The sequence below is a fragment of the Pan paniscus genome, chromosome 15 (genome assembly GCF_029289425.2).
Source record: "Pan paniscus chromosome 15, NHGRI_mPanPan1-v2.0_pri, whole genome shotgun sequence".
Lineage (NCBI taxonomy): Eukaryota > Metazoa > Chordata > Mammalia > Primates > Hominidae > Pan > Pan paniscus.
The window spans coordinates 33,993,668-34,006,815 of NC_073264.2; the positions used below are offsets into that span (position 1 = coordinate 33,993,668).

The 13,148-nt window shown below is 39.1% G+C and overlaps 1 protein-coding gene across 5 annotated transcripts in view; it reads left to right on the plus strand.

Moving 5' to 3' along the window:
• Positions 1-13,148, plus strand: part of AKAP6 (A-kinase anchoring protein 6) — a 624,611-nt gene that overhangs the window by 462,695 nt on the left and 148,768 nt on the right. For all 5 annotated transcript variants that reach the window (XM_055097463.1, XM_014347547.3, XM_034937404.3 and 2 more), the window contains one exon: positions 5,030-5,178. In XM_055097463.1, coding sequence (XP_054953438.1) covers positions 5,030-5,178 — 149 coding nt within the window. The remainder of the gene's footprint in view (positions 1-5,029; positions 5,179-13,148) is intronic.

The window sequence follows — 13,148 nt, forward strand, 5'->3', positions numbered from 1 at the left end:
ATTTCACTTGGACACTTGTAGTTATCTGATGGCATGGCTCTCTCTTCTACCACACTGCGGTGCCTCAGGAGAAGTAACTAAGTTTTCTTCTTCCTTGTTCCCACAGTTCTTAGTACAGTTCTTGAGATATGAGAAAGTCTCAGTAAACATATGAGTAATAAATGGATGAATGTGGCTGGGTGTGGTGGCTTATGCCTGTAATCCCAGCACTTTGGGAGGCTGAGGCAGGTGGATCATCTGAGCCCAGGAGTTCAAGACCAGCCTGGCCAACATGGTGAAACCCCATCTCTACTAAAAATACAAAAATTAGCTGGGTGTGGCAGCAGGCACCTGTAATCCCAGCTACTTGGGAGGCTGAGGTAGGAGATTCGCTTGAACCTGGGAGGTGGAGGTTGCAGTGAGCCAAGATTGTGCCACTGCACTCCAGCTTGGGCAGTAGAGTGAGACTCCATCTCAAAATAATAATAATAAATGGATGAATGCAAGAATGTACAACTCATCCACTGAGCAATTATTTACTGAGCCCCTGTCATGTTCCAGATATTGCCAGGGTACTGGGAATGCAAAATGGCAAAGGAGACAGAAACAATCCTGTATGGAGTTTGGAGTCTAGAAAAAGAGACAGAAAAAAATGTAAACCAGCAAATGCAAGAATTTTAAATTTTGATATGTGTTATGAAGGAAATTAATCTGGATATGAAATAGAGGAAAAATAGAGTGGATCTACTTTTGATAAGTTAGGCAAGGCCTCTCTGAAAAGCAGCATGTCAGCTGAGAGCTGGAAAGATGAGAAGACATTAGCAAGACAATGTTCCAGTGAAAGGGAACAATACGTGCAAAGGTCCTGAGGCAAGAAAGGACTGTTTAAAGAACTAGAATATTTAAAGTGTTGAAATAAGGCAAGGATGACAGGGGCATGGTGATCAAGAGGGAGACTGGTAGGAAACGTGGCCTAAGGTCAGCAGGAACCAAATATCCTAGGCCATGGGGAGAATTTTGTTTTTTAGGTCTGAATGCAGTCTAAAACCAGCTCATGTTTTATAAAGACTACTTTGGCCACTATAAGAGAAGAGATTAGAGGTCTAAGAATGAGCGAAGGGAGATACATGTTAGAAGATATTTGCTGTACTGCAGGTGAAAGATTGTGAAAGCTTGGACTAGGCTGGAAGCAGTGCAGATTGGAGAAGGAGACTGCAGAGACATTTTAGAAGAGGAGTCAACAACTTAGGGAATAACCTGCTAAAGGAAATGAAGAAGAGGAAGAGTCAAGAATGACTCTCAGGTTTCTGACATGAGCAATAGACAGTACCATTTATTTAAAAGGAAAGGTTTTATTTTATTTAAAGGCCTGAGTACAGAAAGGTTTGGGGGATGTGGTAAGGATGAGAATGAAGGGTTCTGTTTTAAATAGTAAGGTCTAAAGAAACCCAAGTAGCGATGCCAGGTGATTGGTTGGATATATAAGTATGCAGCTTAGAGAAGAGGATTGGAAGGCATTACTACTTAGTTGGCATTTAAAGCCATGGAAGAGAGTATAGATAGAGAAAAGTGGCCCAGAATTGAGCCCACAAACAACAACACACCAGTGATGTCAACTGTCATTCAAAAAGATCCTTGAACAATAAATAAAATGAATTTTGGGAGGGAGAATGACTGATAATCCATTATACTGGGTGAGCCAGTGGTAATGAAGGCCTAGACTACAGTAAGTGAAAACTGATCTTTTTTCTCTTCTCATTGTCAGCTCTCTCCCATGGCATTCACACTTCATCTCCTAATGGCAACCGTTGCCTGTAGGTTTGTATTTCAATACTAATATTTCCACTTGCTTGCTGAATATCTCATTCTGAGCATCCCACCAGTACCTTAAATTAATAGACTCATATAAATCCAGCCGATTTCTCCCATCCACTTGAATTGCTCTTCCTATATTCCTACTCCTATTGATGGCATCATGGGTCTTTTAGTGACCTAGAAGGGAAGAGGGGATTCCATCACCGAGTCTTCTTCCCCAACCCCCTATTTAATGAGTAAGTTGCCAAAGTATTTTGATTGTGCATCTTAAATATTATTTAATCATGCTAAGTTTCCATGTGTAAAATATAGTCACTTTTTAAAGTATCCATTGTTATAGATGCTAATAATTTTTTTTTAACCAGAGATTGTTACTGTTTTTAAAGAACTAAATTTTCTTCAACTCTTTCTCTTAAAAATTTATCTTTGGACTAAAATATAGTCTGATAAAAAGTTAAGATAGTCTGCAGAAAGATTTAGACTGGCAAAGCCATTCAACCTTAGTAGGAGGAACTACTTTGGTTCTATTTTTATCATCTCATTTGGGAATGAATCACTGAAAACAGAAATAGAAATAGAGATGGATAAGAAAGACCTGGGCCATCTAATTCATCTCCTTGTTAGTGCAGGGAAGTTTCCTTTGACAAATGCTTGTGAGATATTATGCAGTAAAAGTCATAGATTATAACATTTCAATCATTTTGTAAGGTGACTATTTTTCGAGTTACTCTCAGCTTTGTTCTCTGAATTTCTTTTCACATATCCCTGTCATATGTGAAGTATATCTCTGTGTACACATAAATGGCTGAGAATTACAGAGATGAATGCAGATTATTTTTCTGTAATGGTGTTGAGTCTAGATGAAGTTGACTTCTCTCGTTAGGATTGTTTTTGTGACCAGCGGCACACATTTGTGAGGTCATTACCCAGAATGAATCATGGTCCAGCTTGTGACTTAGGATGGCTAAAAACTAACAGGAACCCTTAGATATCAAACATGTCCCTTGGTACCTAATGGCATAAATGCATTATTCTAATTGTGTCAGTGGAATACTTAGTGTGGGTATAATACTCGTTAAACTTTGTGGCTTTGCAGTGGAAGTAAAGGGGTGGCATTTGAGAGGAGTATTGTTCTTAAGTTCTTTGACTATTGCTCAATATCTCTGTAATCTCAATTTTCTCATAAAAATTTGTATGTTCTTTTAAAAGATTTTTTCTGTTGTGTTTCTGATTGTTGACTCTTTACATTTAGTTTTATCCTTTTAAAAATAAAATATTATTACATCAGTAGTTATTATTCTTTCAGGTTCCATGATGTTTGCAAACCTCTTAGTTGGCAGTCTTCTATATGTGCTGTTAACATTCTGCATACCTCCTCTTCCACATCATCAATAAAGATACTAACATCACTAGATCTAGCATTTTCTTTGTGCCTTCCCACCAGCCATACCCCCTACTCCCAGCTGAATGTACTCCATATAACATTATCCTTTGTTTATAGTGTTTGACATAGTTCTTAATCCAATTGAGTGTCTTCTTATTCAAGTCAATTAGTTTGGGCAAGAACAGTTCACATGAACCAACAAATAGATTGCAGTTTTGATCTGATTTCTGAAACTTCAATTATATAACTATAGTTATTTTAGCAGTGTTTCTTTAAGTTCTTTCTCAGCAAACCAGAGCATTCATAATTAAGTACTTATAAAAAGCAACAACATAGGAATGCTAGAATGGTTTGAGACCTCATTTTTCTTTTTTTCTTTTCTTTTTTTAAATTGAGAAAGCGTCTCACTTTGTTGCCCAGGCTGAAGTGCAGTCGTGCAATCTTGGCTCACTGCAACTTCCTTCTCCCAGGTACAAGTGATTCTCCTGCCTCAGCCTCCCAAGTAGCTGGGACTAAAGGCATGCACCCGGGTAATTTTTGTATTTTTAGTAGAGACAGGGTTTCGCCGTGTTGGCCAGGCTGGTCTCAAACTCCTGACCTAAAGTGATCCACCCACCTCAGCCTCCCAAAGTGCTGGGATTGCAGGCATGCATCACCGCACCCGGCCTGCAAGACCTCATTTTTCATAGGCTACCCATTTCCTTTATAGAGTCCTAATTTGGAATTTAAGCAGCTGCCACTTTATAATATTCACTTTTTCTCCATAGTCGAGGCGTAAAACTAGAGATCAGGCAAAAGGCCTTGGTCAGCTGTGGATACTAAGAGTAGAAGGTCACATCTGACCCAACTTTTCTTCTTATGTGTTATGGAATTCTGGCGACTACTCAACAGCTGACCCAGAAATGTTCTTCCTAGAATATATAATAAAATTGTAAAGTAGAGATTTCAAGGTTTATCAGAAATGTTAATGGACATGCTTGGATTTAGTGAAGCACACAAAAGAAGAGTCCTTTGGTCTACAATGTACATGAACTCAGCATTGCTCCTTTCCCTTTACTATGGCCAAGCATGTCCCTGAGAAGATATCATTCTCGGTCTCATCTGGTGTTCTAGGGAACCTGAAAGCCACAGGAATCACAACAGCTGCAATAAATAAAGCATCTATTCAATACAGTTTCATGCCAAATATTATTCAGCATTCTTTTGGCCTTGGTTTGATAGAAAACAGCATGGTGAACTTACTACCTCTCCTTTACTACAGTGAGCCCTAAGTATGAAAGATGTAACAATTCAAACCTGCATGTAAATAAAATCACTATTTGCATTACTTTAACATTATTAAGACAGTAACACAGACAACCAAAAAAAGTAATAAGGTCTATTGTGATTGTTGAAGAGGTATTGGAATTAACACTAGGCTTTTTTATTCTCCATAGGGAAAATAGTAGAAAAATATTTAGAATATGTGTCCATGCAAATGTGTGGGTTGGAGGGGGATTTTTAAAAAATAAGTGCTACATATGTGACAACATAAGGAAGAACATTATTAAGGAATTTCACAGAATTTTTATGTAAAGTCTTATCATACAGTATTATGATCTCAGGGATATTTTGTGATATTTACAGAGTCTTCTGAGGGTTCATTTATTCAGGTCATATTTTAAGGAGGAACTTATAAGATTCAGATCTAAAATATAATTCTGTAATATGCCCAGCTGATCCCATTAAATCCAACTCGAAAAGGAGCAGTATAATGATGTGAAGAATTCCCATTCTTTGAGTTGTTACACCTCACTTGAAATGCATTCCTTCTGGATTAAAACAGCAATTTCTCTTTGTTTCTCTTTCCAGGCTGAGGTTCAACTATGCTACCTGGAAGCACAAAGAGATGCTGTTGAGCAGATGTCCCTCAAGCTGTACAGCGAGCAGTATACCAGCAGCAGCAAGCGAAAGGAAGAGTTTGCTGATATGTCAAAAGTTCATTCAGTGGGAAGCAATGGGTAGGGAACTATTCTTTTTGTTGTTTTATTCTCACTAATCTATTTTTTCAATGATTTTCCACTGGTAGGTGTTAGGAAGGTATTTCCTCTTTAGCAAACAGACAAGGAGAAGCTCAGTAGACTAGGCATTAATGTTCTTTTCCATTTGTGCCAGAATTGAAGACTGTGGATTTCATCAGCCTCTACCATCTAACCCAGAACTTTCTGACTCATTATTAATTTTTAAAATACAGCGTTGTGATTTTATAAGTGTTTTTGTGACTACGATGTGCCTTTAGTATTGATCTGTCTTCTTTATAAATTTTTTCCTTGTATTTGCTCTTTTTTAGGTTTCACAATTTATTTTAAAGCCTATTTAAGGACTTTTAAACACCAGAACCATGTTGGAAACTTAGAAGAACATAATTTTCCTGAATAGTGTAGAAATTTAATAATTGTTTAGAGACCATGGGCTAGCCACTTAGCTTCACATGAAGTCAACTGGAATAGACTAGCTCTTGCATTATCTATGGTATGTGAAAGGACCCAACACCTTCAGTGACCCATCAACAATTTCATTCAGCCTGAGACATACAGCTGTATTTATATTATACTAACTATTCATACTATTGAACAGTCAAGTCACATATTTAGATAATTCCAAATGACTTTTAAAATTATGTGAACGTTGTCTAAATATATGTGTATTTATATCATTGGAGCAGATAATTTTACAAAGCTAAATATATATGTGTATATATGTATATTTTTAAAAAGCGTATATATATTTTCTTTTTTTCTTTTTTCCAGCCCAATTGTAATATTTAATAGGTGATTTTAGAGAGTAAAAGGGTAGTGATGAAATTGAATTATTTCAGAGTATTAATAATTTGATAATAGTTATGCTCATAAAAATGGAAACAGTAACCTATTTTACTTTTAGACTTGTACCAGACAACACAAAGGAGAAACTCTTCCCCAAAGTTACATTACATGTTAATAACATTATATAAACCTATGGGATGTAACTCTAGCCAAAATATTTCTTAAAGTGACAAGAGGAAAGAGGCCTTTTCATGCACTTGTTTGCATTTATTTTTTTAAAGTGCTTATAGTTCTGACTGGAACTACAATCCTCATATAAAGTTTTGGGATAAATTAAGTACACCGATGAAAAATTCTTTCTTATTGTAAAAACCCAGTGTCTAAGAATATAGGAAATAACTCCTGTATTCTTAGTCATTCAGAGTCATAATTGAGAGTCATAATTCTGTTTAGGAAATGAAAAGGGAGTTTTCAAGTTTTCACATTTACCTATTTCTATAACTTGTTGCTCTATCAGTATATTTTAATACGAGACATATTATATATGTAGTCAATTCACCTTACTTGATTCAGTAGTCATTTATTCACCAGAGGAAAAACATAGCAGCAAATAAGAAAGAAAAGGTTAAATCTTGAAGCATGAACAATAAACTGCTTTGAGGCCTTAATGTGCTTTAATTTCTCTAAATGCCTAAATAGCCTCTGGTGTACATGCAAGCACAAACTTTAGGTCACATTTTCATGTTTTGTAAAAGCCCTGGGGTTTGAGCAGTACCACGTGCTTCTGACCCCAGATTCCAGGGACCCAACCTGAGCACTCACTCTGGGCTCCACAAATCATAAATCTGCCCTGGGAATTGCTTAGTTAACAACAAGCATTGTTCTGTGAAGTGGGAGTAGGTGAACTTGCCTGATATCCTTTGTTTATGCTCCTTGGGGTGCTGAAGGCTGTGCATTGTGCAGAAATTTAAGAGTGCACTGAAAGAAAGCCAGTTATTTAATACTAAGGACAAAAACCATATATTCCTTTCTATTTTCTGTTTACATACAGAAAAGCATTGTTTGAGAAATGCATGTGGGTGAGGTTATCTGGGGTGTCCTGCCCTTAAAACTGTCTGTTCCCACAGTCAAATCCTTAATTCTAAAGCCTTAAGAAAGTAGCTTTGTAAAATTATCTGCTCCAATGATACATAAACTTCATTAATCATTCTTTTTGTTACATAGAATGAACATTGTTTCCAATAAGTAATTGTGGGAATGGTGTGGGCTTTCAAGGATCTTCATTCCACATGCATATATCCAATACACTAAAGAGAAAATTAAGTTGGTGATACAATTCGTATCATTTTATTTCCTTCTCATGCCTACAAGCATGCTAAAAAGATTATATGTACTAATGTAGTTGAAAAATGAATAAGACTACTCCAGGGAAGACTGAGCTGCTACACTGAATGGTGATCTTAAGTTTCTGAGAATTTTATGTAACCAAAATAACTTTTAGAAATGAATATATAACCTCTTTAGCCTGACAAAAAGGTATGTATCAAGGTGATACATCACAGCTTATATAGTATACAACTATGAATTGTGTGGTTAGCAGTTATGAATATATGTGGTAGGAAGATTTCCCTGAACGTATGTGAGGCTGTATGAGTTCTAGTAAGAGAGTTTGTTCACCTGTGGGGAACAGTTGGCACTGGCTCCAGCATCCCAAAGTGGAACCATAGCTCCTGGAGGGACCTGCAATGTGTGGGTCTCCGGTGATCATCAACAGTAGCAAAAGTCAGTGCTTTTCAATTTAGGTGAAAGCACTTATCATTTGCCTTTTTTTCATCCAATAAATATTCATTGAGGGCCTACTATGTGCATGGCATGATGCTCTGAGCATAGTTTATCAAGAACACTTACTTTCTGTATATTTTGTAAAGTATAACCATCTCTTTTTCAGATACCTTTTCCTATTGAGAGGTTATCTGACTTTATTTTTCTAATGAATTTCAAAGATTCAGTTTAATTTGCTAAGTAGTATCATTCTTGATGTCGGAACTGAGTGTAGATTAAAAACCGTGTCTTTTCTTCAGTCTATGTAAAGGAGAGAACTGAGAGGCAAAGATAGAAAGTTTAAAGTGGAGCTAAGACCTCGACTCAGCACTCTGGGTCAAGAATGCAGAAGGTAATCTATAAATTCACTCTTTGCCCTCTCTGTAAGGATTTATCTGGACTCTTAATAAGCTTTTCCCCCAAATCTGGTGTTGTGCATATTCCATACTGTATGAAATTTGAACTAAGGTATCTTCCTACTATGGAGAAATGGAAGTCTTAAGTAGAGTTCATTAAAACCACACGGAAGTTTGGGCAAAACATTGCAGAGCAGGTTTAAATCAAAACAAAATTAACTCATTCATTAATTTGACAATTTTTTTTTTTTTTTTTGAGATAGGATCTCATTCCCATGGCCCAGACTGGAGTGCAGTGGCATGATCTTGGCTCACTGCAGCCACAACTTCTTGGCTCAGGTGATTCTCCCACCTCAGCCTCGTGAGTCACTGGGACTACTGGGGTGGGGCACCATGCCCAGCTAATTTTTTGTACTTTTAGTGGAGACAAGGTTTCACCATGTTGCCCAGGCTGAATTTGACAAACATTTTAAAGTACCTTCTATATGTCAGGCTCTATGAAGTGCAGAGATTAAAATGGTGGAAATGAAATCGTTCCTACATTTCAGAAGCGCACAGTTTGGTAGGAGGAACCAGATCTCTGTAAACAGCGTGGAATAAAGGATTTTAAGTGTCAAGTTAGAAATATGTGTAGAGAAGAGGGGAGGGCTCATTGAAGGCAGAGCTCAATTCTGACTGTGTCAAGTAGAATTAGAGCAGGTCAGGAAAGACAGCAGAGAGAGAGGGCTCTGGAGATGGTTTTTGAAAGAGGGCTAGGTCGGCAGAAGTGCTTTTCAATTTAACCTGAAAAACACATATTGAGCACCTACAAAGACATACCACAGTCTCTGCCTTCATTGAATTTACAGTCTAGCAAGAGAGTGTGGCATGAAGCCGATACTGATCTGCGCAGTGAGAGAGAAGGGGAAATAGAGAATGCTAGGGAGCTTAGAGCAAACAGGATGAGCTCTCGCAGGCAGGGCTGCATCTTTCATGTTCACTGCACTCTCTCCAGCATCTGGCGCAGTGCCTGGCAAGTGCTAGGTACCCAGTGAATGAATGGATGTATGAATGAATAAATAAAACTGATCTGGGGCTAAAAGGGAGGAAAGGTCTGGAATCATCAGACTGCTTGCTGTTTCGTAGGACTGAAGAGGAGGATTGAAGTTAGAGGAGGTGTGAAAAATAAGGCTTTGGAAGAAGGTGAAGTCCAGAGCCAGAAGTTAATCATTGAATTCATGGTTCTTAACCGAGATAGTGCATCAGGATGACCTGTGGAGCTTTTAAGCAGAAAAAAGCCAGCCTGCCCGACCCTACTGAAAATTTTGATTCAGTAGGCAGAAGAAGATGATAGTGATTAGGTTCTAATGCTCACCACCAGTTGAGAACCATTGCTTCAGTGGTTTTCAAAGTATGGTCTCTGGACCACCAGCAGCAGTGTCTCCTAGGAATTTGTTAGAAATGTCATTTCTAGGTCCCACTTCAGACCTATTGAACTAGAATGTCTAGGGGTGGAGACCAGCAATCTTTGTTTAACAAGCATCCCAGGTGATTCTTTTTTTTTCTTTTTTCTTCCTTTTTTTTTTTTTTTTTTGTTTTTGAGACAAAGTCTTGCTCTGTCGCCCAGGCTGGAGTGCAGTGGCGTGATCTTGGCTCACCGCAACCTCCGCCTCTTGGGTTCAAGCGATTCTTGTCCCTCAGTCTCTCAAGTATCTGGGATTACAGGTGCACACCACCGTGCCCGGCTAATTTTTGTATTTTTAGTAGAGACGGGGTTTCGTCATGTTGCCCAGGTTAGTCTCGAACTCCTAACCTCAAGTGATTTGCCCACCTCAGCTCTCCAAAGTGCTGAGATTACAGGAGTGAGCCACCGCACCCAGCCCCTCCCAGGTGAATCTAATGCTGAAGTTTGAGAAGCACCGCTTTGGGCATTAAAGACTTTTAGGTTGACAGTTAATGGAGCATGTGGAGACTAGATGGAGACTGAAGCCAGAAAGTATCAGTAAACCTCAGTGGTCCATGGGATGAAGAGAGTGAGGGAGAAGGAACCATTCTGATACCCCAGTTATTGGCTCAAAGAGAAAGAAAACAGGAATACTTGGATTCAAATGACTTTGGTGTCATCCAACATGTAATATTTATTTAGCACCTATTAAGTGCAGGCTGTGTTAGGCACTGGGGACATAGAGGCAGTGGGACACAAAAGGTGATAGGTATATGGAAATCAGGAAAACCTTCCAGAAGAAGTGTCATGGAGGATGGCCCAGGGTCAGAAATGACAACAAGGGTGTTTCTCACAGAGGGGGCAGTGTGTGCAAACAGCCAGAATCACTAAGGGATGCCCAGCATGACTAGATTGGTAGTTTGCAACAATTATCTGCTAACTGTGTGGAGAACAGATTGGTTAGGCCTAGGCTAGACAGTGCTCAGATAAGAGGCTCTTCCAGTCATTCAAATAAGAAATAGTCCCTGAGCTAAGACAACAGCAATGGAAACTGAAAGAAGGAAGCTGCATTGACAAACCTTGGTTACTGGGTAGATGGGGTTGTTGAGGGAGGGGCTATTTGAGAATGGACCTCCGTATTTCAGACTTGTGCACTCTAGGAGACAGATGTGGCATTCACTGAGGAGGGGAATGCAGAGGAAGAATAACAGGGAGGAAAAGCAGAGTATCTGAGACATAGTTCTTTCCATGGTCTCTGAAGCATCCAAGTAGAAAAACCCAGGAAGCTGAACTGGAGCTCAGAAATGTTTTGGCTTCCTCAGCCAACATTAAGGACAGTGTGGTAACTATGGGGTAGCAGAGGCTGAGACAGCCAAGAATTTACCTTGTGGTAAACTATGCCCTCCCTGCCAGGTGAACATAACATTGTCTTTAAGGAATGCTTATTTTAAAACTATAGGTAAGCAGAACATTTTCATTTCAGTTAGAGTTTTTCCTGCTGTAATAGGCAAGAATTACAAAATAAAGACTACACCATTGAGAATTCCAGGTAGTATCTTGATTGACAGAATTGAGGAGTACAGTTGACTATTATTTTCTCTCTTAAAGCTGTAGGTAAAAAGCTCCTGATCCTAGATATAAGATTGCATTGAGTCTGCTCAGATTGCTTCCAACTACACAAATAATGTTTATTTTTAGGGGTAAGTCATGCATTCACTGCAGTCTAATTTCCTAAGAGGAGAGAGAGAAACTAGATTAAAAATTAAGAATAGAATTCAAGTTAGCTCTCTGCTACTTTTTAGCTATGGAACCTTGACTGGGACATTTAACCTCACCAAGATATGATATCTCAGTCTATAAAATGAGAATCATTATCCTAGTGTACTTCATGTTTTTTTTTTGAGAAACGAAATGCAATAATAGGAAAATATCTAAAATACCTAGAATATAATAAATAATATAAAAATCATTAACGAAATATTTATTTTCCAACTACTGTGTTGCAGAGAGTAGTATGAGATGCTAGCAATGAAAAAGATACATAAGACTTAATCTCCATGGTATTCAGTGTAGTGAGAGAGAGAGACATTTAGATACATCCTTATAAAACAATGGGCAGGGCTGGGCACAGTGGCTCACACCTGTAATCCCAGCACTTTGGGAGGCCAAAGCAAGAGGACCATTTGAGCCCAGGAGTTCAAGACCAGCCTTGGTAACATAGTAAGACCCCCCCCCCCCCCACCAAACCTACCAAAAAATTTTTTAAGTATCTGGGCATGGTGGTTTGCACCTATGGTCCCAGCTACCTAGGAGGTTGAGGCAGGAGGATTGCTTGAGCCCAGGAGGTTGAGGCTGCAGTGAGCTTTGATAATGCCACTGCACTCCAACCTGGGAGACAGAGTGAAACCATGTCTCAAAAAATAAATTACTTAATTAAGAAAGGGGAAAATTTAAGATATAGAGTGTTATGGGAGTACTGAGAAGGGCTACCTAATCCAGCCTAGCTGAAAGGGGTCAAGAAGGCTTAGCGGAGGAGGCAACATCTGAGCTGTCTTAAAGGATGCATAGATTTTAGCCATTAGAAGAGGTCTGGCCGGGCGCGGTGGCTCATGCCTGTAATCCCAGCACTTTGGGAGGCCGAGGCGGGCGGATCACGAGGTCAGGAGATCGAGACCATCCTGGCCAACACGGTGAAACCCCATCTCTACTAAACATACAAAAAATTAGCCAGGCATGGTGGTGGGCGCCTGTAGTCCCAGCTACTCGGGAGGCTGAGGCAGGAGAATGACATGAACCCTGGAGGCGGAGCTTGCAGTGAGCCGATATCCGTGCCATTGCACTCCAGCCTGAGCGACAGAGCGAGACTCCGTCTCAAAAAAAAAAAAGAGGTCTGTGCAGTTCAAATGGCTTTTATTCAAGTCAGGCAATAACAAATGCTGGCGAGGATGTAAAGAAAAGGGAACCCTCATACACTTGGTGGGAATCTAAATTCGTACAACCACTATGGAGAACAGTTTGGAGGTTCCTCAAAAAGCTAAAAATAGGGCTACCATACAATCTGGCAATCCCACTGCTGGGCATATACTCCAAAGACAGGAAATCAGTATATGAAAGAAATATCTTTACTCTCATGTTTGTTGCAGCACTGTTCACAATAGCCAAGCTTTGGAAGCAACTTCAGTGTCCAGCAACAGATGAATGTATAAAGAAAATATAGCACTTATACGTGATAGAGTACTATTCAGCCATAAAAAAGAATGAACTTCTGTCATTTGCAACAACGTGATGGAACTGGAGGTCATTATGTTAAGTGAAATTCGCCAGGCACAAAAAGTGAAACATTGCATGGTCTCACTTTATTTTTGGGATCTAAAAATCAGAACAGTTGTAATCATGGAGACAGAGAAGGATAGTTACTAGAGACTGGGAAGGGTAGTAGGGCATCAGAGTTGGGGAGGTGTAGATGGTTAATGGGTTAAAATAAAACACAAAGAATGAATAAGACCTAGTACTTGATAGCACAACAGGGGGGCTATAGTCAATAATAACTTTATTGTACATTTTAA